The sequence below is a fragment of the Arvicanthis niloticus genome, chromosome 20 (genome assembly GCF_011762505.2).
Source record: "Arvicanthis niloticus isolate mArvNil1 chromosome 20, mArvNil1.pat.X, whole genome shotgun sequence".
Lineage (NCBI taxonomy): Eukaryota > Metazoa > Chordata > Mammalia > Rodentia > Muridae > Arvicanthis > Arvicanthis niloticus.
The window spans coordinates 24103915-24129710 of NC_047677.1; the positions used below are offsets into that span (position 1 = coordinate 24103915).

General features: G+C 39.2%; 1 protein-coding gene across 1 annotated transcript in view; it reads left to right on the plus strand.

The window, feature by feature from the left end:
- Positions 1-25796, plus strand: part of Ccdc138 (coiled-coil domain containing 138) — a 64007-nt gene that overhangs the window by 19735 nt on the left and 18476 nt on the right. Inside the window, exons 8-13 of the mRNA XM_034524504.2 lie at positions 2207-2326; positions 3200-3277; positions 3987-4094; positions 12274-12435; positions 15355-15471; positions 18673-18865. Coding sequence (XP_034380395.1) covers positions 2207-2326; positions 3200-3277; positions 3987-4094; positions 12274-12435; positions 15355-15471; positions 18673-18865 — 778 coding nt within the window. The remainder of the gene's footprint in view (positions 1-2206; positions 2327-3199; positions 3278-3986; positions 4095-12273; positions 12436-15354; positions 15472-18672; positions 18866-25796) is intronic.

The following is a 25796-nucleotide window of genomic DNA, read 5'->3' on the forward strand; positions in this document are numbered from 1 at the left end:
GGTTTGGACCAGGAAGGCCTTGTACATTCTGCCACAGACTGTAAGTTCATATGTGCATTAGTCTTGTGTCTGCAAGGCACTATTTCCTTCCTGTTTTCCATCGCCACCGGCTCTTACAGTCTTTCTGCCTCATCTTCCACCTAGTGTCCCAGGCCCTAAGGGGAGAGAAATGATAGGCATCCTATTTAGGGTGTTCCAAGGTCCCTCGCTCTGAACACTGTCCAGTTGTGGCTCTCATTAGTTCCTATCCCCTGCAGCAGCAAGGTTCCCTAATGATGGCTGATCTGTGAGCATAGCAGAATGTCATTAGGAGTCATTTTCTTACTACAGTCCTTTGGTCCTTTAGTTTTCCTCTAGGTCCATGGCCATTCTTGTCCCTGTTTTTTGGCCATCTGAGCAGTGTTGAGCATGAATTTCATCTCTTGGTATAGACCTTAAATTCAGTCATATAGTGGTTGGTTACTCCCACCACTGTTGAGTCAGCGTATACAGGCAGTTCACCATTGTGGACTGAAGGGTTTGTAGCTGGATTCCTGTTCACCTTTCTCCACTGGTAGTGTGCTGGGTACCACGAACAGTAGTCAGTAGGGTTGCAGGCTCTAGTTAGGCACCAGCACAGCTTCTCTGTGTTTAATGAGATTTGTAGCTGTCTGTTTCTCCTTCCTTAGGAGTCCTTTCTTTTCACCTAGTCCCTTAACCTCTGTAGTTATACAGATTGCAACATGCCCGTCCAAGGCTTAGAAGCTAACACCCACGTGTAAGAGAACACGTACTTTTTATCTTTTTTATCTTTTTTTAGGTCTGGGTTACCTCACTCAAGATGATTTTTTTAGCCCTATCCATTTACCTGTGAATTTCATTTTTCTTTAAGGCTGAGACATACTCAGGAATATGTAAATTTCCATTAGCTATTTATTTGTTGTCAAGTTTGTGCTCCTACCAGTAGTGGGTAACTGTTTCCCTTCCCCCACATCCTAACCAGCTATCAGTTCTATTGATCTAACTCTGGCAAGATGAAATCGCAGAGTAGTTTTTGTTTGCATTTCCTTGATGACGAAAAATGTTAAACATTATTACTTTGTTTCTCAGCCATTTGTGTTTCATCTTTTGAGAATACTGTTAGTTCTGTACCCCATTTTTAATTGGGTTATTTATTTTCTTGGTGTCTGGTTTAAAAAAATATTGGCCCTCTATCAGATGATTAATTAATTAATTATTAATTTTCCCATTCTGTAGCCTGCCAATTGGTCCTAATGATGTTATATTTTGCTTTGTCTTTTGCTCATAAAAGCTTTGCAGTTTTATGAGATCCCATTGATTAATTGTTGTTCTTAGTGCCTGTGTTATTATTGTTCTGTTCAGGAAGTCTTTTCTGGTGCCTATGAGTTCAAGATTATTCCCTAGTTTCTCTTCTGTCAGATTCAGGGTATCTGGCTATATCTTGAGGTCTGTGATCCATTAAGACTTGAGTTTTGTTCAGGAAGATGTGGATCTATTTGCATTCTTCTACATGCAGCTGTACAATTTGACCAACAACATCTGTTGAAGATACTACCTTTTTTCCACTATATATTTTTGTTAAGAAATCAGGTGCTGGGTCTGGAGGATGGCTCAGTGGTTAAGAGCACCAGCTGCTCTTCCAGAGGTCCTGAGTTCAATTCCCAGCACCTACATGGTGGCTCATGACCATCTATAATGGGATTTGATGTTCTCTTCTGGTGCATGGGTGTCCATGTAGAGAGCACTCATATACATAAAACGAATAAATACATCTTTAAAAGAAAATTATGTTCATTTTCACAATATAAAACCTACTGATTCATGAGTATGGGAAGTCTTTCTATACTCTGATATCTTCTTTAATTTATTTCTTTTGTGCCTTAAGTATTTATTATTCAAGCCTTACACTTTCTTGGTTAGAGTTACTTGTGTGTGTGTGTGAGTGTGTGTGTGTGTGCGCGCGTGCGCATGAATGTACATACACATATACATATACACAGATTTATTTATGAAAGGTTTATATATGTATATATGCTTAAATACATTGATTAGAGTTTTTGTGATGGAATAATTTCAGCTTTAATTAATTTATGTTTAATAGCATTTTTTTTTTTGGTGGGAATTTGACTTGGGGCCTTGGGCATGTTAGGCCCTACTGATACAAGATTCTTAGCTGTTATTTCAATTAGACTTCCCTCTCTTCTAGCAACACAGTAAGGAAGTTGAACACTTAACGGAAGCTCTTAAAGAAAAGACTAAAGAGAACAAGAGAATGAAGTCCTCCTTTGATACCCTGAGAGAACTGAATGATAACTTAAGAAAACAGGTATACCTATTCCATATGTATTAGATGTTAAGATTATATTTAAGAAATTTAAGTCAGTCTTAAAAAACATTTTAGCTAGAAAGAATTCAATAAATCTGTTAGCTTTATTATAACATTCTTGTAAACATAAATATTTAAATTCTTGCTTCCTCTTTCTCATCTAGCATATATTTGGCAATTTGAAAACAATAAAAATAAGAGAGCTTTACTAGATTAGCAGCAAGCACAGGGACTGAAGAGATGTCTTAGTGGTTATGAAGCCTGACTGCTCTTCCAGAGGACTGGGTTCAGCTTCTAGCACCCACATGGTAGTAGCTCACAACTGTCTCTACCTCCAGTTCTAGGGGACCTGATTCCCTCTTCTGGCCTCCACATGTACTGCATACACGTATGCACAGAGATGCATGCAATCAAAACACCCATAAGTACATTCTTTTATTTTTAAAGCAAGCATAAGAAAAACTTAGTAATTTGAAAATGGATCAACTTTTTCTTTTTATGCAATCTTAGGACCCAAGCTCTCAGTTTCACCCTGTTTTAGAGTAGGTCTTCCAACCTCACTTCACCTAATCAAGATAATCCCTCAGAGGCGTGCCAGAAGGCTAACCCAATTTAATTCTGTATAGATGGGCACCTGCCTTGTGAATGGTTACAGACTCTGTCTTGTTGATAGTCAGCACCAACCATCATAAGAGTTTTGAAAATTTTTCATAAGATGTAAAGTTTCCTAAATACTGTTACTGTTTTAGAACGAAATGGGAATTGGGGAATGCTGATTTGTTACACTGCTTGCTTACATATCTGGTAAGATTAGACAGTACATTGAGAAATAGTATCAAAATAGTTGAAGTATGTAATTTTTCTCTTCCTTAGCTAAATGAAGTAAGTGAGGAAAACAAGAAGATGGAGATTCAGGCCAAAAGGGTCCAAGCTCGTTTAGATAACTTGCAGGTAAGTTGCTTGCTTTGCTCTTATGACTTTTTGTTTTTATAATTTTTTAAGTGCATATGTGTGTGTTTGGGTGAGCATATGTTATGTATGTGCAGTTGCCTACAGAGGCCAAAAAAGGGCATTGGAGCCCCCGAGACTGGAATTATAGGCAGCTGTGAGCTACCCAACTAATGTCCGGTCCTCTGGAAGGCAGTACCTTTTCTTAATTGTAGAGGCATCTTTCTAATCCTTGTCATAATTTTTAAATGAACTGTTTTATGCATATGAGTGTTTGTGGCATGTATGTCTGTGTACACCATGTGCATGTCCTATGCCCATGGAGGCCAAAGAGGGCGATGGAGTTCCTGGAACTGGAGTTACAGATGGCTGTGAGCCACTATGTGGTGCTGGACATTGCACTAAAGGTCCTTTGGAGGAACAGCTGTATATCTGTTCAGCCCTGTCTTGCATTTTTTTAAAAGATTTATTTATTTATTTTATATGAGTCCATTGTAGCTGTCTTCAGACATACCAGAAGAGGGCATCATACCCCATTATAGATGGTTGTGAACCACTTTGTGGTTGCTGGGAATTGAACTCAGGACCTTTGGAAGAGCAGCCAGTGATCTTAACCGTTGAACCATCTCTCCAGCCCCTGTCTTGCATTTTTAAATGATGTGCTTGTGTTTTGTAAGATTGCTCCTTAATTTCCAACTATGTGCTGTTGCAGAGGAAGTATGAATTTATGACAGTACAGAGACTGAAAGGAGATTCCCATGCTGCTCATGAAGTGAAAAGTTCAAAACAAGAGAAGGTACCAACTTCAAAACCTCCCAAGGTATGGTGTGATGACAATCCCTCCAGTGGATAGCGAAGACATTTTCTTAAAACTTTTGATCATTTTTCTTCCTATTTAAGTAAAATATAATTTTGTTTTGAAAGAATTTATTTTAATTATTTTATAGAGACTTATCTGTATAAAATAGATACATACACACACACACACACACACACACACACACACACACACACACACATTTTTTCCCCTTTCTTCCCAGAAACAAAATAGCATTCAGCACTGTCTTACTGGCAGTGACGTGTCACAGGTCCTTCTAGGTTACTTGTTGTTAGTAAAGTTATTTTCTTATTAGAAACCACACCCTGACTGTGTTGTGATTTGCACAACAGATTTTTTTATTTTAGTTCACAGTTTGAGTGGTTTCGGTGGCCTGTTAGGTTTTTTTTGTTAGTGTTACATAAATTAGAGTCATCTGGGAAAAGGAAATCTTAATAGGGGGATTTCCCTTGTCAGATTACTTGTAGGCAAGACTGTGGTGTTTTCTTTAATTGCTGATTGATTAAACTAAAACTTTTCTCTCAAAATACAATTAGAGCATAACTATACCAATTTGTGTCAGTAAGGTACAAGATAGACCTAATACCCAGTCCATCATTTTGTTGGCTAACCAGAACCTCTGTCATCTCTACTAACTAAAAGACTTAGTTTTGAACCTGGCTTTTTTCTGGGCTTTAGAATGAATGTCAGCTGAAAACCATCCTCTCAAATCTTTTCTCCCAAAGTAAATAGCCCGGATTGGCTATGAGACTATAAGTCTTCAACCCCATCAGAAATCCAGAATGACTGAGTTAACTGAAATTATGGGAAGCACAAAGCATAGCTTCTAAAACTTAGCCAATTTATAGAGACCGCTGAACACCTGGACAGTCCCTATACTATAAAAACATTGGAGCATCTGATCTTCAGCCTTCTGGCCCAGGATCATCTGACAGACCTAGTGATGCAGAATAATTAACGGCTGATTATTCTCTCTTGACAGATATAATCAGTCAACTATTCTGTAAGTGTGTCCTTTTCTGGACAGTAATTTGTCTGTAGATGGAAAGAGGCAATTCTTGCCTAGTGGCTGTCTCACCACAACTGGAGTAACTCCAAAGATGCTCAATTTCTTCTTAGAATCCATGACAGGAAGCTGTCAGGAGCAGATAGGTCTCTAATCAAAATGAACATTAATACAGAAATGTTTGTAACGTCAATTCTGTGGACTTCTGATGCTTTGAAAACCAACTATCCATGTAAGGCAATCTGGACTGTTGTCTGTTAACTCCTCTCATCTATTTCTACTTAAAATATAGAAAATACCCTGACAATAAACTCAGAGCCATGAATTTGCTGTAGGCCTTTAACTCACAGGCTATCTCAAATCAGTTAGAAAAGTTAAAGAAGGACTGGGTCTAAGCCTTGTATTCCTAAATGTGTTATATAGGCACAATGCCTATGAGAGTATCAATATTCATCTCACTTTTATATCAATAAGACGCTCATACCAATGAAAACCTTAAATTTGAAATCAAAGTAAATTTTGTACCCTTTAAGATATTATAACTTTATTTTAATAACAATTATATATATTTCTACCAATAGGTTATGGCTATGCAATAAATCCTAGATAATCCTCCCTGTTCCAACAAAACCACTACTTTTCCCTAGAAAGACAGCCCAATATTAACCACCTTAGTCCCCAAGCCCAGAGAATAGGGGCACCAACTCTTCATTAACTTCTTCAAGCTGACTATGGGCATTGAGATATTAGAAAAGGGGCAGGGAGAAGAGTAAATTGATAAGCCTCTGACACCGTGTCTTCACTGCATCCAGCTGGAATTCCAGGACATCAGAGGTTCAAGCAGGTTTGCTCAGCTTGCTTGATGAGTAGATACACCAAGGCTGTGTATTCTGCAATATACAATTCTCAAAACAAATTTTAGTATCAAGATAATTTTTTGTTTGAATTCTGGAATCTAGTCTTCTGGCGACCTGCCTCTGTCATGTCTAATCCATATAATTCTGGGAGTTTCTGTGAGGGTGTGCTCCCACCATCCTCCCATTCCCACCTTCCTGCTCTCGAAATTCCCCAACACTAGGGAATCCAAACTTTCAGGCACCAGGCCCTCTACTTCCACTAATGCCTGGCAAGGTCACCCTTAACTACCTATACAGGTGGAGCCATGAGTCCCCTCCACCCCCTTTGTGTTCTCGGGCTGGAGATTTTAGAATGGCTACTCCAGCTTGTTTCTTAGGACCATTTGCTTGAAAAATTGTTTTCCATCCTTTTACTCTAAGGTAGAATCTGTCATTGTCACTGAGGTGGGTTTTCTGTATGCAGCAAAATGCTGGGTCCTGTTTATGTATCCAGTCTGTTAGCCTATGTCTTTTAATTGGGGAATTGAGTCCATTGATGTTAAGAGATATTAAGGACCAGGGATTGTTGCTTCCTGTTATTTTTGTTATTAGAGGTGAAGTTCTCTTTGTGTGGCTATCTTCTTTTGGATTTGTTGGAGGAGGATTACTTTCTTGCTTTTTCTGGGGTATAATTTCCCTCCTTGTATTGGAGCTTTCCTGCTATTATCCTTTGTAATGCTGGGTTTGTGGAAAGATATTGTGTGAATTTGATTTTGTCGTGGAATATCTTGGTTTCTCCATCTATGGTAATTGAGAATTTTGCTGGGTATAGTAGCCTGGGCTGGCATTTGTGTTCTCTTAGGGTCTGTATGACATCTGTCCAGCATCTTCTAGCTTTTATAGTATCTGGTGAGAAGTCTGGTGTAATTCTGATAGGTCTGCCTTTATATGTTACTTGGCCTTTTTCCCTTACTGCATTTAATATTCTTTCTTTGTTTTGTGCACTTGGTGTTTTGATTATTATGTGATGGGAGGGGTTTCTTTTCTGGTCTAGTCTATTTGGCGTTCTATAGGCTTCTTGAATGTTTATGGGCACCTCGTTCTTTAGATTAGGGAAGTTTTCTTCTATAATTTTGTTGAAGATACTTATTGGCCCTTTAAGTTGGGAATCTTCACTCTCATCTATACCTATTATCCTTAGGTTTGGTCTTCTCATCGTGTCATGGATTTCCTGGATGTTTTGTGTTAAGAACTTTTTGCATTTTGTATTTTCTTTGACAGTTGTGTTGATATTTTCTATGGTATCTTCTGCACCTGAGATTCTCTCTTATCTCTTATATTCTGTTGGTGATGCTTGTGTCTATGACTCCTGATCTTTTTCCTATGTTTTCTATCTCCAGGGTAGTCTCCCTTTGTGATTTCTTTATTGTTTCTACTTCCATTTTTATGTCCTGAATGGTTTTGTTCAATTCCTTCACCTGTTTGGTTGTGTTCTCTTGTAATTCTTTAAGGGATTTTTGTGTTTCCTCTTTAAGGGCTTCTACCTGTTTACCTGTGTTCTCCTCAAATTCTTTTAGAGTGTTATTTATGTCCTTCTTAAAGTCTTTTATCATCATCATTAGAAGTGATTTTAAATCTGAACCTTGCTTTCCTAGTGATATGGGGAATTCAGGACTTTCTTGTGTGGGAGAACTAGGTTCTAATGATGCCAAGTACCCTGGGTTGCTGATTCTTATTTTCTTGCATTTGCCTTTCACCATCTGGATCTTCTTAGTGCTACCTGCCCTGTCTCTGACTGGAGCCTGTCTTTCCTATTATCTTGGTTGTATCAGAACTGTGTGGGGTGGGTGTTACTACTGGGGTTAGAGCTGGGGCCCAAGATCTGCTCAGTGCTCAGGCGCAGACAGGAAAGAACCAGTGCTTCGGGCCAGGAGTGACTTCCTGGGTCCTAGTGGGTCCCAGTTAGTCCCTGTATGGGGCAGGTATTGCTGTCTTCTTACCTAAGATACTGCCTGGGTTAGAGCTCCTAGGAGGCCTGCTTCCTCTGGGTTCTGTGAGATTGGGGGCAGAGCTACCGCCTGGGATCTGCTCAGTGCTCGGGGCCAGCTAGTTTTTATATTTTGCAAATAAAAGTGCTATAGATATTCACATATGAGAACTTTTTGGACATGTTTTCATTCTTACTAGAACCAGAATTTTTGAGTTATAAGGTAGATGTGTATTTTTGAAAATGTCTATTTTCCAATTGTAGCATTTTATAATTCTAGCATTGTATTAAAGTTCTATTTACTTAACAAACTTGCCAGTATCTGGCAATCTTTTTTTCAAAGTTTGAACCTTATTATACCTGTGTAGTAGTATTTATCATGGATTTTAATCACTTTGATACATTTTGTAGTTCTTTATGTAAGTTGGAAAAAGGTGGAAATTTTATAGCCAGGTACTGGCTTGGAGAGATGGGTAAATGGTTAAAGAGCACTAGCTACTCTTTCAGAGGACTTGGGTTCAATTCTCAGCATCCACGTGGTGCCTCACAACTGTCTGTAACTTCAGTTCCAGGGAATCCAATGCCTTCTTCTAGCCTCTTGCAGACATTGCACGCACATGGTTTGCAGATATACATGCAGGTGAAACACACACACACACACACACACACACACATACACACATATATATTTTTTTAAATAAATATTAGAAAAAAGTATACTCAGGATTAATTTCATCTAAAAGTAGTAGTTTCTATTTGAAGAAAAAAAATGAGGATTAAAACTATTCTTGCAGGCCAGCAAGATGGCTCAGTGGGCAAATCTTCTTGACAATTGAGGCTGACATCCTGAGTGATTCCCAGTACCTACTGTAGAAGGAGCAAACTGACTTCCCTCTACACAAGCACACTCTCACACATGTATCTGTCATATATACATAAGTAAATAAATATATTAAAATTATTCTTGTTTTTAAAACATGTCTAAGGAGACCAGCATGTTTGTAAGTTCTTAGTTTGATGAGAGACCCTTAAACAATGAATATTGTGTAAGAGCGATCTAGAATGAATGATCATCACAACAACCATATGAATCCACACTATGTAAAAAGTATTAGCTCGCACATGCTCTCTCTCACTCGCTCTCTCTCTCTCTTGCACCAGTTAATTTTTGATATACCTTGATTAGCTCAAAGGCTGGGCAGTTCTAGTCCTCCCTGTTGCTAGCACACATTTCTCTCCGGCTTAACACCCTTTAATTCTATTGTTGCCCTGGCTCCTGGGTGGCCTCCTAGTCTTTGCTGCCCAAGCCACTTCTGGGCAACCTTTCTGGGGGCCACATTTCTTCTCACCTACATTTCGGATGATTTTCCTTTTGCAGCTCTAAATCTGATTTTTCTCCCTTTAAATCATGGTGATTCCCCCCTTTCTCTCTCCCAGTGCAAAATTTTTTTTCCTTTTTGCTCTTTTTTATTAGATATTTTATTTATTTACAATACAGATGTCATCCCCTTTCCCCATTTCCCCCCCTTAGGGCCCCCTATCCTATCCCCCCTCCTTTATACTTTTATACCATTCTGATTACATGAATCAGGTCAGATCTAGGTTGAGGGTCTAGCAATACAATAGATGCAAATAGTCAAGGAACAAGCAATACAATAAACACAAGTAGTCAACGAAAAAGCAAGGCATTAAACCCAATTACGTGAACACTCCCATGATCACTGTTTCTAAGGGCTTATCAGAATGACCAAAGTATCTGAGCCTACTTCCCTGTCCTAGCCCAAGGTCATTTTCATGTCTGAAGCCTACTTTCTTGTTCTAGCCTAAAATTTAGATTCCTGTCTGAAATTACTTCTTTGTTCTAGCCTAAGATTTAGATTCCTGCCTGAGAATGGAACAATGTGCTTCTTTGTGGTAGCCTAACATTTAGATTCCTACCTGAAATTACTTCTTTGTTCTAGCCTAATGTCAGATTCCTGCCTGAAGCCCATTTTCTTGTCCTTGGACAATGTCATATTTCTGCCAAGCAGCCCCATTTCCTTGTCCTTTGCCCATGTCAGATTCTTGCCAAGCAGCCCCAAAGGCTTTTCGCCTCTCCCCCTTTTTTATTTAATTAACAAGACTGAGCCTGTCTTAGGTCATTCTGACAAGAATGCCTTTCTTACTCATTATGGTATATGCATTATCAAAAACAATGCACTTTTGTCTTAGGTTGGTAAGGCTCTGTGCTGAATCTTACCTGTCCTTGGTTTGCCAGCCTGTTAATTTAATAACTCTGTTCGGGGGGTCCATTTTCAGTGCCAACATGTTGATGTTGTTGAAAAAAAGCTTTAACACAATGGGCAGGAATAAAAGTATTCCCAGGACAAAAAGGGCTAGCATGATCAAGCTATATATGCCATTCTTTTTTTGTTTTGTTTGTTTTTTGTTTTTTGAGACAGGGTTTCTCTGTGTAGTCCTGGCTATCCTGGAACTCACTCTGTAGACCAGGCTGGCCTCGAACTCAGAAATCCACCTGCCTCTGCCTCCCAAATGCTGGGATTAAAGGCGTGCGCCACCACTGCCCAGCTATATATTCATTCTTGAAGCTTGACCAAAATAGAAATACTAACCTCAGGCCACGGGTAATTTTATCTGCAGTATCTACTGCATCAACGCTCAGCAAAGCAGCATTTTTGAAATTTATAAGCACCCTATGTATTGTTAAAACATCCTGAGAAGTGTTAGAATTATGCCAAATACAGTGCATGTGTCATTAAACTTCTTCCTAATTATAATGACTACCACTGTAAATTGTAGAACTAACATGAATCCAATGGTATTTGACATGACACTGAAGATGGCTCCTTACCCTTAAATTCTAAACCTCCTTCCAGTAATTTGAATAGGATAAAGAACATCAATCTGTTAGCCTGTGCACATCTAAAGGTCCTGCCTCAGTCTATTGGCTGTCCAGCCATTGGCTGTCCAGCCATTGGCTGTTGGCTTTTTATCGATTGATCAGAAACCAATTGGGGACAAGGACCTTCAGCATTTGGACATGCAGATTTCCGATTTTGGGGGCGAGATTATTTCAAAGCATTAGAACAAATCCCCAGCATGACAGGAACTAGTATAACTGGAGATTGAAGAAAAGTTTGGGAATTTTATTAGGACATTACATCTATAAAGTTATTCTGAAACAAAGTTTATTGGAACTTTTGTTGCTTGTAGGAGTGCTGTAAGCTCTGGTCAGCAAGTTTCTATGTAAAGCTGAGGCTCTCAGTTGACAGTTGTTACATAAAAATAGCCAAAGGTAGGGCAGACCATTTTGTTAGCTGACTCTGAAACAGTTCTTGGAATAAGATCTGTGTATGTCCCTGGGATATGGTAGGAAGGATTCTGGGTTTTTTGTTTTTGTTTTTTGAGGTAGGATCTCATATAGCCTAGGCAAACCTTGAACTTTGTCTGTAAACTGAGACAGGGTTCTCTAAAGCAACAAAACTGATAGGATGTGTATGTATGTATGTATGTATGTATGTATGTGTGTGTATATAATGTTTTAATAGGTTTTTATTTTTTTGGGTTTTAATGTAGTTTTTATTTTTTTGTGGGACCAAGCATAGGTCTCACAAATGCTAGGCAAATGTTCTACAGTTGAGTTATAGCCCCAGACTTCTGCCATACTCTTTTTCTCTCCTGTTTCAGTAGGCTCCCAGAGAATAAAATTTCCAGGAAAAAATTACACATCATGTTTATAGCAAGTTATTTTTACAAAGAAAGTAAAAGTTTTGTGGGAAGAAAATATGAAATCCCACAATGAAATTATTTAGTTTGGGAATCGTTAAGTCTGTGTTGTTAGGCTTTTCTGGACAGGTAATCCATGCTGCTAAATTAAAGCCAGTTGTTACAGTTTTGTGTTATCAAGCTTAAATAATTTTAATGACAGTTATTTAAAAAATAATTTTGTTGGTTTGGAGACAGGATCTCACTGTGTAACCCAGTTTGGCCTTAAACTCATTGTCTTCTTGCTTCAGCTCCTCTGGTGCTGGGATGGGATTATAGTCTAGGACCAGTATATATAACCACTGAAAATTCTTTATTATAGAAATAAGGTCTACTTTTATTTTTCTTATTGTGATGAATTTACTGCTTATCTAAGCATGCATTTAATGTTTTAATATTAATTAACAATATCTCATTTGGGATTTAATTTTGCTTAGGTAAACACCTAAATACTTGTCTAAACGTACTTTAGGTAAATTATTCTATAGCCACTGAGTAAGGTTTTCTTTTTAGTTTTTACGGGGTTTTCAACTGAAGTACACGTTTGATTTACTGTTTGATTGCCAGGTAGCACTCAATGGACAAGTGTATGAGCTGTTAACTGTTTTCATGGATTGGATATCAGACTGCCATCTTAGCAAAGTGGAGCCTGAGGAACCTGGTGTAGACGGAGAAAAGCCACCAGTCAAGCCTTCCCAGAGAAATGACATTCAAGAGAAATGCATAAAGGTTGGTTTTTAAGATTGACTTATTTTTATTTTATCCGTGTAAGTGTTCTGCTTGTGTACATGTAAGGGCCACATGTGGTCTGGTGCCTGTGGAGGCCAGAGTCGGTGTTGGATCCTGGAACTGGACTTACAGAAGGTTGTGAGCTGTTACTGCTTCCATCCTAATCTGGGTCCTTTGTAAAAGCAGTAGGTGCTTTTAACCTCTGAGCCATGTCAGCAGCCCCTAAGGTTTTAGTTCTTTGTTTTGTTAATTTGAAATACACGATGATTAAGGGAATGCTTCTGGCATTTTTATTTATTCATTTTATTGTAGTTTTAAAAATTACATGTATTTATTTAATTAAGTGTATCTGGGAACACGTGTACGCCACCACACATGTATGGAGGTCACAGGACAACTTTCTGGAATGAGTTCTCCTTCCACTGTGTGGCTTGCATGAGTGGAACTCAGGTCCCCAGGCTTGGTGGCAAGCACCTTTTCCCACCAAGTCATCCCACTGGCCACGATTCTTATGTTTTAAATGAGATTCATATATTTTATGTGAGTGTTTTGCCTGCATGTATGTATGTGTACCACATGCATGTATGATGCCTGAGAGTTCAAAGGCCTGCTTTGGATCCTCTAGGACTAGTTACAGATGGCTGTAAACCATCTGGGAACTGAACCCCAGTGCTCTGCAAGAGCAACAAGCACTTTTAACCACTGAGCCATCGCCCCAGTCCCAACTTCTGACATGTTTATAAGTGGGAAATGTTGACAGTATTTTTGTTTTGTGAGATAAGGTTTAGATACACAGCCTAGGCTGTCCTTAAACTCACTGGCTACTTGAGGATGGTGTTAAACCTAGGATTCTCTCATCACTGTCTCCAAGGTTCTGGGATTATAAACGTGTGCTTCTATATCTGGACTAGATGCAGTTTGGCCTGAAAATTGTCTATACCAACAGTTTTTTAACATGATTCATTTCAAACCTCAATATTAATTCATACTAAATTTAAAAGGTTTATTTTATGTGTATGGATGTTTTGCCTACATTCATGTATGTGTACCGAATGCAGGCGCTAATTGAAAAACTAGAAGAGGGTGATGGGTCCTTTGGAACTGGAGCTAGAGTGTTGTGTGCCTCTGTGGGGTACTAAACCCTGGTCTTCTCTAAGAGCAGAAACTACTCTTAACCACTGAGCCATCTCTCTAGCCCCTGTACTTACATTTTTATTTTTATTTTTATTTTTATATTATTGTTTTTATTTTGGGTGTGGGGATTAAACCCGGGGCCTAAACAGGTACTTCCACTTCCACTGTATTTGTAGTTTTCTTAATATAATGGGAATTGTTTTTTTTAAGTAGAGACATGACTTAATAATATGCCCAAAAGTGTCAGAAAATGGTTGTCTATTCAGTGGTGTGAATAGTTCTTCTACATTGAGACCTATTGGGATAATTCTATTTTGTTAGATCTGTTTGGAGGTTCTGCTTTCAGTGGTTCTCATTATCAAAAGGAAATATCAAAGGAATCAGTGCTCATGATTTATAACAAGTATGAAAGGTCTTTAGAGATTGACACTTAAATATAAAAACTTTGAAGAAAGCACAGACTTTGTTTTTTAACAATAATTTCATGATTATTAAGTATATTGTAGATTTTGAGTAAATGATATTCATCATTAATTGACTCTAGGTGATGCCAAGTTAACAGTTAAGGGTGACCAAGGCAGGTTGATACTGTATTTATTCTAAGACAGTAGGATTGCTGAGATAGTTTTGAAAAACAGTGTTTTTAGACATGACCCATGGGACCTTTTGAGACATTTTGTTGTGTGTGTGTTTAATCACACTTAGGACCCATGATCACTTAAGGGTCATAAATATTGATATGTTCAATATTTAGAGTAGATCTAATACATTTGTTATGACAAGACTGGACATACTTTATAAGACTGATTTTCTTTTGGGATTAAAAACAGATGGGTGAGATATTTTTACAGAACTTGAGAAAAACAACAGTAATAGCAACAAAGTAGTACAACATGAAGTGGGATCTGCTAAGTACGCCACAAAAGTGAGAGTACGTAAGTGTCGAGAGATGGACTCACAGGGCAGTGCCTGCCAGCATCGATCGCGTTATTAACTGCATGTATTAGAAGCCTGGGGAGGAAGAGAGGAGGCGAGCTTGTTTGGTAGGATAGTGGACAAGCACAGCCCAAATGTTTTTATCAAGGAAATAGACACAGAAATCTAAGAAGCCAAAGGAACTCCTAAGATAAGCTCCAAAGAGATTAACCCCAAGATACATTATTACATGTTCAAAAGTCAAAGACAAAAAGATCTTGAAAGCCCCCAGAGAAAAACAAGTTGCCACAGACAAACAAACAAACAAACAAACAACCCTCTGTGAACATGTTAGCAGCTCTTGCAGCAGATCCTTGTGAGCCACTGGGGGTGGCACAAAGTACTGAAAGTAAAAACTGTCAGATGCGCTCTTGTCCAGTGTAACTTTCAAAAATGGAGAAACAAAGGCACAGATAAACAAAAGCTGAGGGGGTTCCCTAACCGCTGTCTGGCTGGAGGTGCTAAAGGGAATCCTGAATGGAATGAAAGCTCACATAGGCCATATGCAAGAATAGATACATAAGTAAGTAGCAATGTAGTAATTTTTATATAAAACAGACAATATGAAAGCCATAAAATCTTTTTGAGAGAAATTTAAAATATCTAAATAATGACCTTAAATAGTCCAGAAGACCTAATATTTTTTAAATATGTCAGCTCCCTACCCCAAATGAATTGTATACTCAATGCATTATCCAAATTTCAACTGACTTCCATAGACCAGTTCTAAAGTTGTTCTGCTCATGTTTGGGACATGGTGGCAGTGAGTTTCAGATCTCTAAGTAGGCTGTGCTTCTGTCCCCACTGCAGCTTTTGCCTATGATGACAGAGCAACTCCAGTGGATGCCGCTGGTAAACGCCAAACTGCACCAGCCTTTTGTGAGGTTCATCTATTGGTGTCTGAGGCAGCTGGATGCCAGCGCACAGGTACTGACTCACTGGAATCTGTCTTCCGGCAGACTTGAGTTACCATCAGTTCTCTCGGTTATGTTTCACAGACAGAGAAATAGCACGTGTGTGTGTACTCTGTCCTTTTTCTGTTTGAGATCAATTTTCTCTGTACAACATTGTCCTAAGGTTCTCATAGGAACTGTATTCAGCTTGTTGACCAATTCCATGTGCTCATCTTTTCAGCATAGGAATGTAACCATCTTCTCTCGCACAACATCATGTCCGTGCATTAGTATTGCATAATTTTTGCATGACATTCATGTGTATGCTCCTTCAGATCTTCAACTATTTAAGTTTTTAAGTGATTTTTATCTGTTAAACTTTGTAGTTTCTATGTTTATGGTGATAGCATGTTTGCCTACATGTATGTAAATGTACCATGTACATGCAGTGTCCACAGAGGCAAAAACAAGAGCACTGGTTAATCTGGAACTGGAATTACAGAGGGCTGTGAATTATGTGAGTTCTGGGAACTGAACCCAGGTCTTCTGCAGGACCAGTAAGTGTTCTTAAGCACTAAGCTATCCATCTAGGCCTGAGATATTTTGGGGGAAAGTTTTAAATTATGAATTGAATTTTCATTACATTTCTCAAATTGTTTGTGCGCGCGCACATGTGTGTGTGTGCATGTGTGCACGCACCATGCACATGCAGTATGTACCCATAGACCCTTGAGGTCAGGGGACAAATTCTACCATGTGGGTCTCAAAGACTAAAGTTAGGTTGGCAGGTTAGGCAGCAGGGGCCTTTCCCTGCTGAACTAGCTCCCCAGCCCCAGATCCTTGTGCTTACACAGTTAATTCTGGGATTACAGTGTATGTTACCATGCCAGCTCCTCTTTTCCTTCCTTTTCCCCTTCCCCCTCCTTCTACTCTCCTCCTTCCTCTTCCTTCCTCCTTCCTTCCTCCCCTCCCTCCCTCCCTCCCTTCCTCTCGCCTCCTTCCCCTCACCATTCAGGTTTCATGCTTGTTTGTACAGCAGCTACTTAGCCACCTGAGGCATCTCCCTTATCCTACATATTTTGATAGTCACATTTTCATTTACATTTTTAAAAATACTTATTTTATTTTTATTTATGTGTATGTATGTGTATGTGTCTGTATGGGTTTGTACCAGAAGAGGGTGTAAGATCTCTTAGATCTGGAGTTAGAAATTGTGAGCTGCCTGGCCTGGGTGCTGGGATGTGAACTCCAGTCATCTGCAAGAGCAGCGAACACTCATGTCTGCCGTGCCATCTCTCCCTTAGGACTTCTTCTCGGTTGTATGTGTTACTTAGAAGTTCACTGTAGATCTTTTTGTTTTGTTTTGCTGTGTGTCTGTATTGTTGAAGTTATTACTCTTCTGTTGTAGAGTGTTTTATAAATGTTAACTGGTGGTATTTACATCCTCACTGATACTTTAGTTCTCCTGTCAATAGAGGAGAGTGCTGGAGTTAGGTCACAGCCTGTGCATTTGGGTTTCTCTTGGACTACCTATTTTCTCTCACACTAAATAATTATTTAATTATTTTTTTTCATGTGAGCTGGGTGGTGTTGGCACATGCCTTTAATCCAGCACTCAGGAAGCAGAGGCATGTGGATCTCTGAGTTTGAAGCCAGTCTAGTCTACACAGCAAGTTCCAGTTTGGCTGGGGCTACACAGAGAAACCCTGTCTCAAAAAAACCAACCAACCAAACAATCAGATTATGTGCATGTCTATTTTGTCTGCACGTGTACCACCACATGTATGCAGTACTTATGCAGATGTCAGAAGAGGGCCTCTGATTCGCAGGAGTTGAAGTTAGAGTTGTGAACTGCCACGCTGTGCTGGAAACCAAAACTGGGTCCTATGCAAGAACAGGAGATGCTCTTAGCACCTTGCCAACTCTCCAGCCTGTTCCACATCTTACAGCATTGCTGGCTGGTGGATATACACTCAGGATTATTACATCTTCTTGAATATTGACCCTGCTTCCATTATGTAATTTTCATTTTATTGTAATCATTTTCTTTAAATTTTTTTGAATGGTGCAAGTTTTAATTGTTTCAGACTTTTAAGAATAGAAACATTCTGAATGTTACAAAAATTATATACTTTCCTCAGGGATACTAAAATCTTTCTTACAGTACATTTAAGTCAGATCACACTGTTAATGCCAAACACTGCCCAATCACTTGGTATCCCCCAAATCCCCAAAAGTCAGAATATTTGTTTGTTCCTAGTTTTTGGTGTATGTATTTGACATGTGCTGTTCACATTGCAGGATCAGTGCTGAGCTTAGAATCAGTTTACAAATCCTCATGAAGATGTAGAAAATTATGAAAATCAGTGACAAGGGCCAGAAGAATTAAGTCACAACACGGAAACCTTTAAGTTATTTCTAAGTCTAGCGTACGCAGTCTCATTTCTAGTACTTTGAAGTGGTTTTCTCATGTTTGTGTCATAAAAAGTCTGTGGAGACCACCAGATTCCATGTTATTCTACCATTGTAGAATAACAATACCATTGTTTCTGTTTTGTTCATTTTCTTGTTGCAATTTATTCCATGAAAACTTTCCATGATTCTGACACAATATTTTCTTCTTTTGTAATTACTATGTTTTCAGAGTCAGTGGGGGTATCTATAAGTGAGACTGATCTGAAAACATGAAGTCAGTTGTTTGACAAGCAAAACCTTCTGTGTCCTTGCCCAGGACAGACTTTGCAAGCTCTGGTCTGGGGCAAAAGGGGTAAAAGGGGCAAAAGGGGCAAAAAAGGGGCAAAAGGGGCAAAAGAGGCAAAAGGGGCAAAGGGCAAAGGGCAAAAAGGGCAAAGGGGCACTTGCCGAGCTTCCTGCTGACTCTACCCTTTCATCTGGTCCTCTAAGAAAACCTTGGAATGGCCTGGCTCCCAAGAGAGAAAGTGGTGATCACAGAAGACTGCAGACAACTCCAACTCCCCCTTTTTGATATTTCATTATACCAGATTTAACCTGATCATAATTTCTTCAGAAAACATTTCAAGAAGAGAAGTCCATACTTGGTTTTTAAAAGTTAATTATATAGTTTTAATTTTGTTTTATTTAATTTTATAATTATAGTTTTAATTATATAGTTGTAATTTTGCTTATTTTCAATTCTATTTTTCATTAATGTTTGCTTTAGTGCATACATTTGTTCAAACTATTTAAAATAGATGATTGCATATATTTTTAATAGCATTCAACTATGACGTCAACTTTGAGGAGATTGGGAGAAGACATATTTAAAGGAGTTACAATGAAAGGAACTCAGGATAATTCTTTAGAGCATTCTGTAGAGAACAAAGCAAAGACAGCAATGTTCTTCAAGAGCTCCAGCTTGTCACTGAGATTCTTATCAACCTTAATTGTCCTCAAGACAGTCACTCAAGGTAAGCTTGATCATTCACTGAGTAAAGTTATGAGCAAATGTTATGTATGAAAGCATTTCTTTTATTATAAACTCTGTTCAACATTTTCAGAATGAGATTGAGTTATTTTGTAATAGTGACACATTCTGAAAACAATTACTTGTAATTGCTGAATTTAAGAAAATAAAGTCAGCCAGATGGTGTGAGGCATGCTTTTAATCCCAGCACTCAGGGGGCAGGGGGCGGGGGGGCAGGGGGCAGGGGCCAGGGAGGGGCACAGGGGGCAGGGGGCAGGGGGTAGGGGGCAGGGAGGGGCGCAGGGGGCAGGGAGGGGTGCAGAGAGGCAGAGGCGCAGAGAGGCAGAGACAGATCTCTGTGAGTTGGAGGTCAGCCTGGTCTATAGAGAGAATACCAGGACAGCCAGGGTTCAAAAAAATAAAAAGAAAAACATAAGGAAAAAAAGAAAAGGAACTCTTTAGATAGTCTTCAGATTGCTATTTTCTTTCAGAGCCTTTGTTGATTTGGTGTTGTTTTGAGAGAAGGTCTCTCAATGTATAGCTCTGGCTATTTTGGCAAGTCATTATATAAAACAGGCTTGTTTCAAACTTGTTGGGGTTCAGGAATTGCCTCACAAGCCACAAGAAAACCAGTCTCACTCAGACAGGGATAATTTATTGAGCACATGCCCCAGGACTGGTTGACCAGGGCCATGGTCCAGACTTGGGAACTGAACCATGACCCTGAGTTAAGATCCCACAGGTTTTTAAGCCCAAAAATCCACAAACATCTGTTTCAAGTTATTTCCCCAATGAGGATTTAGGGATGGGGGATTTCCTTAGGAACGTGTCTCTGTCGTAGACTTATCCTGCTCCTATTGGTTGGGATATTCAACGGTGGCAGGAGACTTAACTTGTCTAACATTTATGTGTTAATTTGCCAACCAGGATATCAGTTACCCATGTACATGTCTCTTTCTGCCAAGTAGGATGTCAGTTCCCAGAGAGGTCTTGGAAACTTAAACTTTACTGGACGATTACACAAAATGGAAACCTTATTCCAAATAGTTTCTTATATTGGTTTGGGTGTTTCTCTCTTATGTTGGGATCCATCCCAGAGACATCTTATAAAGGCAAATACCATAAAGCTTATACATAGATGCAGGAGGTTCTGTTGGATGGTTAGCTTGGGTCTAAGCTTTTTACGGGTAAGTATACAAAACAGTTCTACTGACTTCTATCATGATTGGTTTCCAAGGGCACAGAACATATGTAATCAAACTTGGCATTAGAAGGTATCCTAGTAGCAGCAGAAACATGAGAAAGTTTCCTTGTAATGGCAGGATAGCCAGGTAACAATTACCTAGGCCTTAACATTTTACCCAGGCCTTAACATTCTATCTAGGTGATAGTTTACCTAGGTCCCAACAGCACTCAGGGAGATCCTCTCCCCTGCTTCCCGAGTGCTGGGACTAATGGCATGTGCTGCCATGCCCTGCTTTTGCTGGTTTTCTTAAATCATATTTTCATGTGTCCATTGCTACCTTTGTATTTGTCACACAAGTTGAAATTGTTTTGTTTCCAGTAGAGAACAGGATAGGAAACTATTGCCTATAGGCTCATACCGATTTGTAAATAAAATTTCCCCCATAACCACACTGATTCATTATGGGCCATGTAAGGCTGTTTTGCCCCAGAACACAGGTGATTATTTGGCATGAGAGACTACATGGCTCCAGAGCCTGCACAGCAGTTCGTGACTCTTAAAGAAATAGCAGCCTTGCACAGCTGTGGATTCACTAGGCGGACTCATTGTGTGTGGCTCACTCAGTGCTTAGCACGTGCACAAGAGTAACTAAGGCAGTGCATGATCAAGCGCATCACTATAGCCAGAGTCAGACATAGTTAATGCCTATTTGTAATGTCACTATAACCAGTTATCTCTTTCTGATTTGTGTCAAAAGAGACTTTTTATAGAAGGGAGGAATGCCAGCAAAGTAAACCACCCTTCTGTCTCTCCCTGTGTGCTGATTTATTGCAATCAGAGCAGTGAGTTTTCTCCCTGGGTGTGACAGTGGTTTGACTGCTTCCTTTGCAGTGTATTCTGCTAAATCACTTGAAACCAAAATTCTAATTCTAGTTTATGATTTGGTTACTTCATGGTAATAATTCTCAAATTTGTAGTAGTAAACTGCTGATAACTTTGAAAGATCTCTCATGAAAAGACACTATTAGCCCGAAGTAAAATTCACCACAGACCTATCTTGGAAACTTTCTTGCACATATGCACATATTTTAGCAGGCAGTTCATAGTCACACATAAAAACATGTATGTTTGCCAGGCAGTGGTGGTTCACACCTTTAATCCCAGAACTCTGGAGATCGAGGCTGGTGGATCTCCATGAGTTCAGGCCAGCTGAGTCTACAGAGAGATTTCCAGGACAGCAAGAGCTGTTACACAGAAAAACTCTTGTCTCAAAAAACCAAACCAAACCAAAACAAAAACAAAAACAAAATCAACTAAAACAAACCATGTATATTCTCCAGAGGTAAGTAAGGTCAAGATGAGGAACTCAAAACCACTCTGTCAATCAAGGAGAGTATTCAGAGTCATATGTTAACAAATATCACAACATCATCTAATGAAATGTAATGGTTTTTAAAATTTATTTTTATTACATTTTTAAAATTATTTATTTATCGGGGGTATGCCTGTCACACATGTGGAGGTCAGAAGACAGTCTGTGGGAATTAGTTTTTCTCCTCTCAGCATATGTATTCTGCAGATCAAACTCAGGCTATCAGGTTTGGTGGCAAGCACCTTACTTACTGAACCCTCTTGCCAGCCCACGGCATCCATTCTTGTTAAACTCTGAAAACGTCAAACATTCAATAAGGTCTATTCATTTGGTGTGGAAAAATAAAACTGAATAAGATGCTCTTTGTCCCACCTCTTGTGTAGTACATTTAACAGTACAGTATTGAACATGCTGCTGTGTGAATATTGGAAAGTAATAGAGGAAATTATAGGAGTTTTATTTTTTAAAAATCTAAAAAAAATCAGTAAAGGAGAAGTGTAGGAAACATGCCAAAGAGATCAAATACCATAATTAAAAAATAAAACTTGTCTGATTGAATAATATAACTATATTCTTCTTATAAGAAACACATTTTATATACAAATAAACTAAGTAAGTGAAGCACTAAGAAAGGAGAAACAACACAGTAGCTGGACATGGTTGTGCACATCTTTAATCCCAGCATTTGGGAGGCAGAGGCAAGTGAATTGTTTGAGTTTTGAGACCAGCCTGATCTATATAGCAAGTTGCAGGTCAGCCAAGGGCTACACAGTAAGATCCTGTCTCAAAACAAAAGAAAAAGATAAGACACAACATTAATACTAGATACGACAAGTTTTGGAGGACAGAATTTCTGGAGATAAAGCAGACTATCTCATAGTAATTAAGTAGTCAGTCTATCAAGAGAACCTCATGATCTCTTATGTACCTAGAAACAGCAAAACTTGACAGAACTGCAAGAAGAAACCATAAGTTCACAAGTATGGCCAGTTAAGACAACATTGCTAAGTAGCTAATAAAATATTAGTAGAGAGTAAGGATTTAGAGGCTGGAGAAAGTGCATATTGCTCTTGTCAAACCAGGAGTTTGCTTCCCAGAACCCATACTGAATGCCTGTCAACTGATTTTAACTCTAGTTCCAGGAGGCATGACGCCCTCTTCTGGCCTCTGTAGACACTGCACTTATGGGCACATAGCCACACACTTCAGCAAAAATAAGGGACTATTGCAGATCTCAATCTGTGGATTGTGACCCCTTTGGGGGAAGTCACATATCATTTATTCTGCATATCAGACAGATATTTACACTATGATTCACAACAGCAGCAAGATTACAGTTATGAAGTAGCAATGAAATAATTGTATGGTTGGGGGTTGTGTCACCACATGAGGAGCTGCATTAAAGCGTCGCAGCGTTAGGAAGATTGAGAACCATGGGGAAAGAGCAGTGGCTCAGCAGTTAGAGCTCTGAGAGGACCCAGATTTGAGGCCCAGCACCTACATGGAAGCTCACTCTATAAGTCTAGTCCCAGAGCATTCAGTGCCCCTTTCTGGCTTCCTTGGGCAATGCACTGTGGCAGACAGACATACATGAAGGCAAAATATCCATTCACACAAAATAATTAAAGTAATTTTAAAAATAAATCTTTTTAAAAAGTAAAGTGGGTTTGAGCAATGCTATCAACCAACTTGATCTGTTTATAGAAATAGAACATCAGAAGAAAACACTCTAAATGCTCACAGTTAGGACACTGGTCATAGGTCATAAAACAAACTTTAAGGATTTCAGTTGATACTCAGAAAACCTTCAAGTGTTTGAAAAGTAAAGTACTTCTTTGTAACCCATAGATCACAGAAGATGAAAAGAAATGAAATCAGAACATTACAAAGTTTGTGGAATGTGGCGGAACATGCTATTTCAAGGCACCAAATTCCTTTAAGACCAAGGGCAGGGCAGTAAAGCAAATAAAAAATAAATGTTAAGGTTATAATCAGCAGAAGGAATCTGGAAATACAAAAAGTAATGGAGAAAAATCAGTGAAGGCCAAAACTTTTTCATTGAGAGAGCTAATAGACTGATAGGTCTCTAGCGAAACTGAAGAAAGAAAGAGAAGGTGCTGACTACAGCCAGCAGAGTTGAGGTGATCAGGAGTCAAAAAGAAGTGAAGGAGTGTTCTGGACAGAGTAAAGCAACATGTTAACACTTCCGAGGAAACGGCATATAATTTCAATGATAGAAACACCTCATCTCTTACCGTAGATGTTTCTCTGTCTGTGTGGAAGTCGAATGTGCAGTTGCTAAATTGTCCTTTAGGAAAATTATAGGCACAGATGGTTTTCCTTGGCAGTTATACCACGCATTCAGTGGAAACTCTTCTAGAATAAACATGTGAACTGTCTACAAACATGTGGGAGACAAATACATAAAATAATATAGATTGTACACTAAAAACTAAAATTAAGTTGAGAAGCTGAAGGTCAAATAGGTAGATACATTTAGACACACTTATTCATGGGCCAGGAAGTTTACTATTTGGTGCCATTCTTTCTAAATTAGTTGCTGTAACCTCACAGTGACCAAAATGATGATAAACTTTTAGGCAGCAATCAATAAGCCAGTGTTAAAGTTCACACAGAAACCCAGAGGTTTAGAGTTCTCAACACAGTTTCTTTTATTCTACCTGACTTCCAAAGAGGATGCTATTGGTGTAAAGCCAGACATGAGTGGGGTAGGATGGATAATCCAAAACAGACCTACACGTATGGCCAGCTTATTTTCAGCAATGTGTCCAGTCAGTTCAACATGGACATGGACAGTCCTTTCTGAAAATGATGCTAGAGAAATAGTATATCATACGTGGGGTGGGTTGCGGGTGGCTTGTACCCTCACATACAACAAAAAAGAAACTTAGAATGCAAACCAAAATTAAAAAGCTAGAACTATAAAACCTCAAGAAGAAGACACAAGAGTTTATGTTACTAAACTTCGGTTTGGCACAGAATTTTTTCCCCATTTTTAATATGGTGTGCCATAAAACTCAGACTAGCTCTAGATTTGCTATGTAGCCCAGGCTGGCCTTGAACTTGCTCTATAATTCGGGGCAACCTTGTAATTGTGGCAAGTCTCCCAACTTGGCCTCTACACCTGTAATACTGAGATTATAGGTGTGTGTCGCCCCACCAGGAAAAATTATTTTAAACAGATCATAATTATCCTGATTTAGGAAATGATAATTTGACTTTATCAACATGAAAAAATCTGGGAGGCTGGAGAGATGGCTCAGCCATTAAGAGCACTTATCTACTTTTGCAGAGGACCTGGGTTCAGTTCCCAGCACTCATATCGGGTGGCTCATCCCTGTCTGTAACTCTAATTCCAGGAGATTTGTTGCTTTATCTTGGCTTCCATGGGCACTGCACGTACCTGGTATACCTGTTATACACAACACATACAAAATACATACGTTTTTAAATATTCAAAATTTTGATTTTTTCAGTGTGTGTGTGTGTGTGTGTGTGTGTTCACATCAGGTATATGAAGGCCAGTGTTCAACATTGAATGTCCTCCTCAGTCACTTTCTACCTTAGTGTTTGAGATGGGGTTTCCAGTCGAACTGGGAACTTACTGTTTTGCCTAGACTTGCTGGCCCTCAAACCCTAGGGATCCTCCTGTATACAGTTTCCTGGAGATGGGATTATAGGCATGTGCTGCTGTTCCTTGCTTTTTACATGGGTGCTGGGCATTCAGATTAAAGTCCTCATACTTGAACAGCAAGTACTTTACCAATTGAGCCATCTCCCTCACCCTAAAGTGTGTGTTTTAAAAACACGGTGTTTATGAAAATCTGAGTTACAGACTGGAATTACTTGCAAATTGCATGTCCAAGAAAAAGGAGTTGATACATAAGAAGACAGCCCCATTAAAATGGTGAGAACAATTAGACACAAAGCTCATCAAAGAAGACCTGAATGACAAAGATGCACATGTAAAGATGGTGGACAGTCTCCTTTAGGAAGCTTCCAGCTTAAGCTGATGTGATCAGGATAGAAATTAGGTGGTGCTGCGATGAAATGTCCTGACAGAAGCAACCTAAGGGAAAGGGGCTGGTCTCAGCATATCACTCAAGAGCACAGTCCTCATCCATGCTGGTGAAGAATGCAGGCAGCAGGAGCTCAAAGCAGCTTTCAAAGACCCTTTCATAGACCATGGCTCTAAATGTCTGATGGTGTGAGTCACCTCGCCTGGAACAGTGTGGACTGATGTGGCTTCCTCATGAAATAGTTGGGTAGTCTATTGAAAATCTCACATGTTCTTACTGTAACATGTAAAATGTAGCATGGCTCTTCAATTCTGTCCCATCAATGCATTTTCCCAAG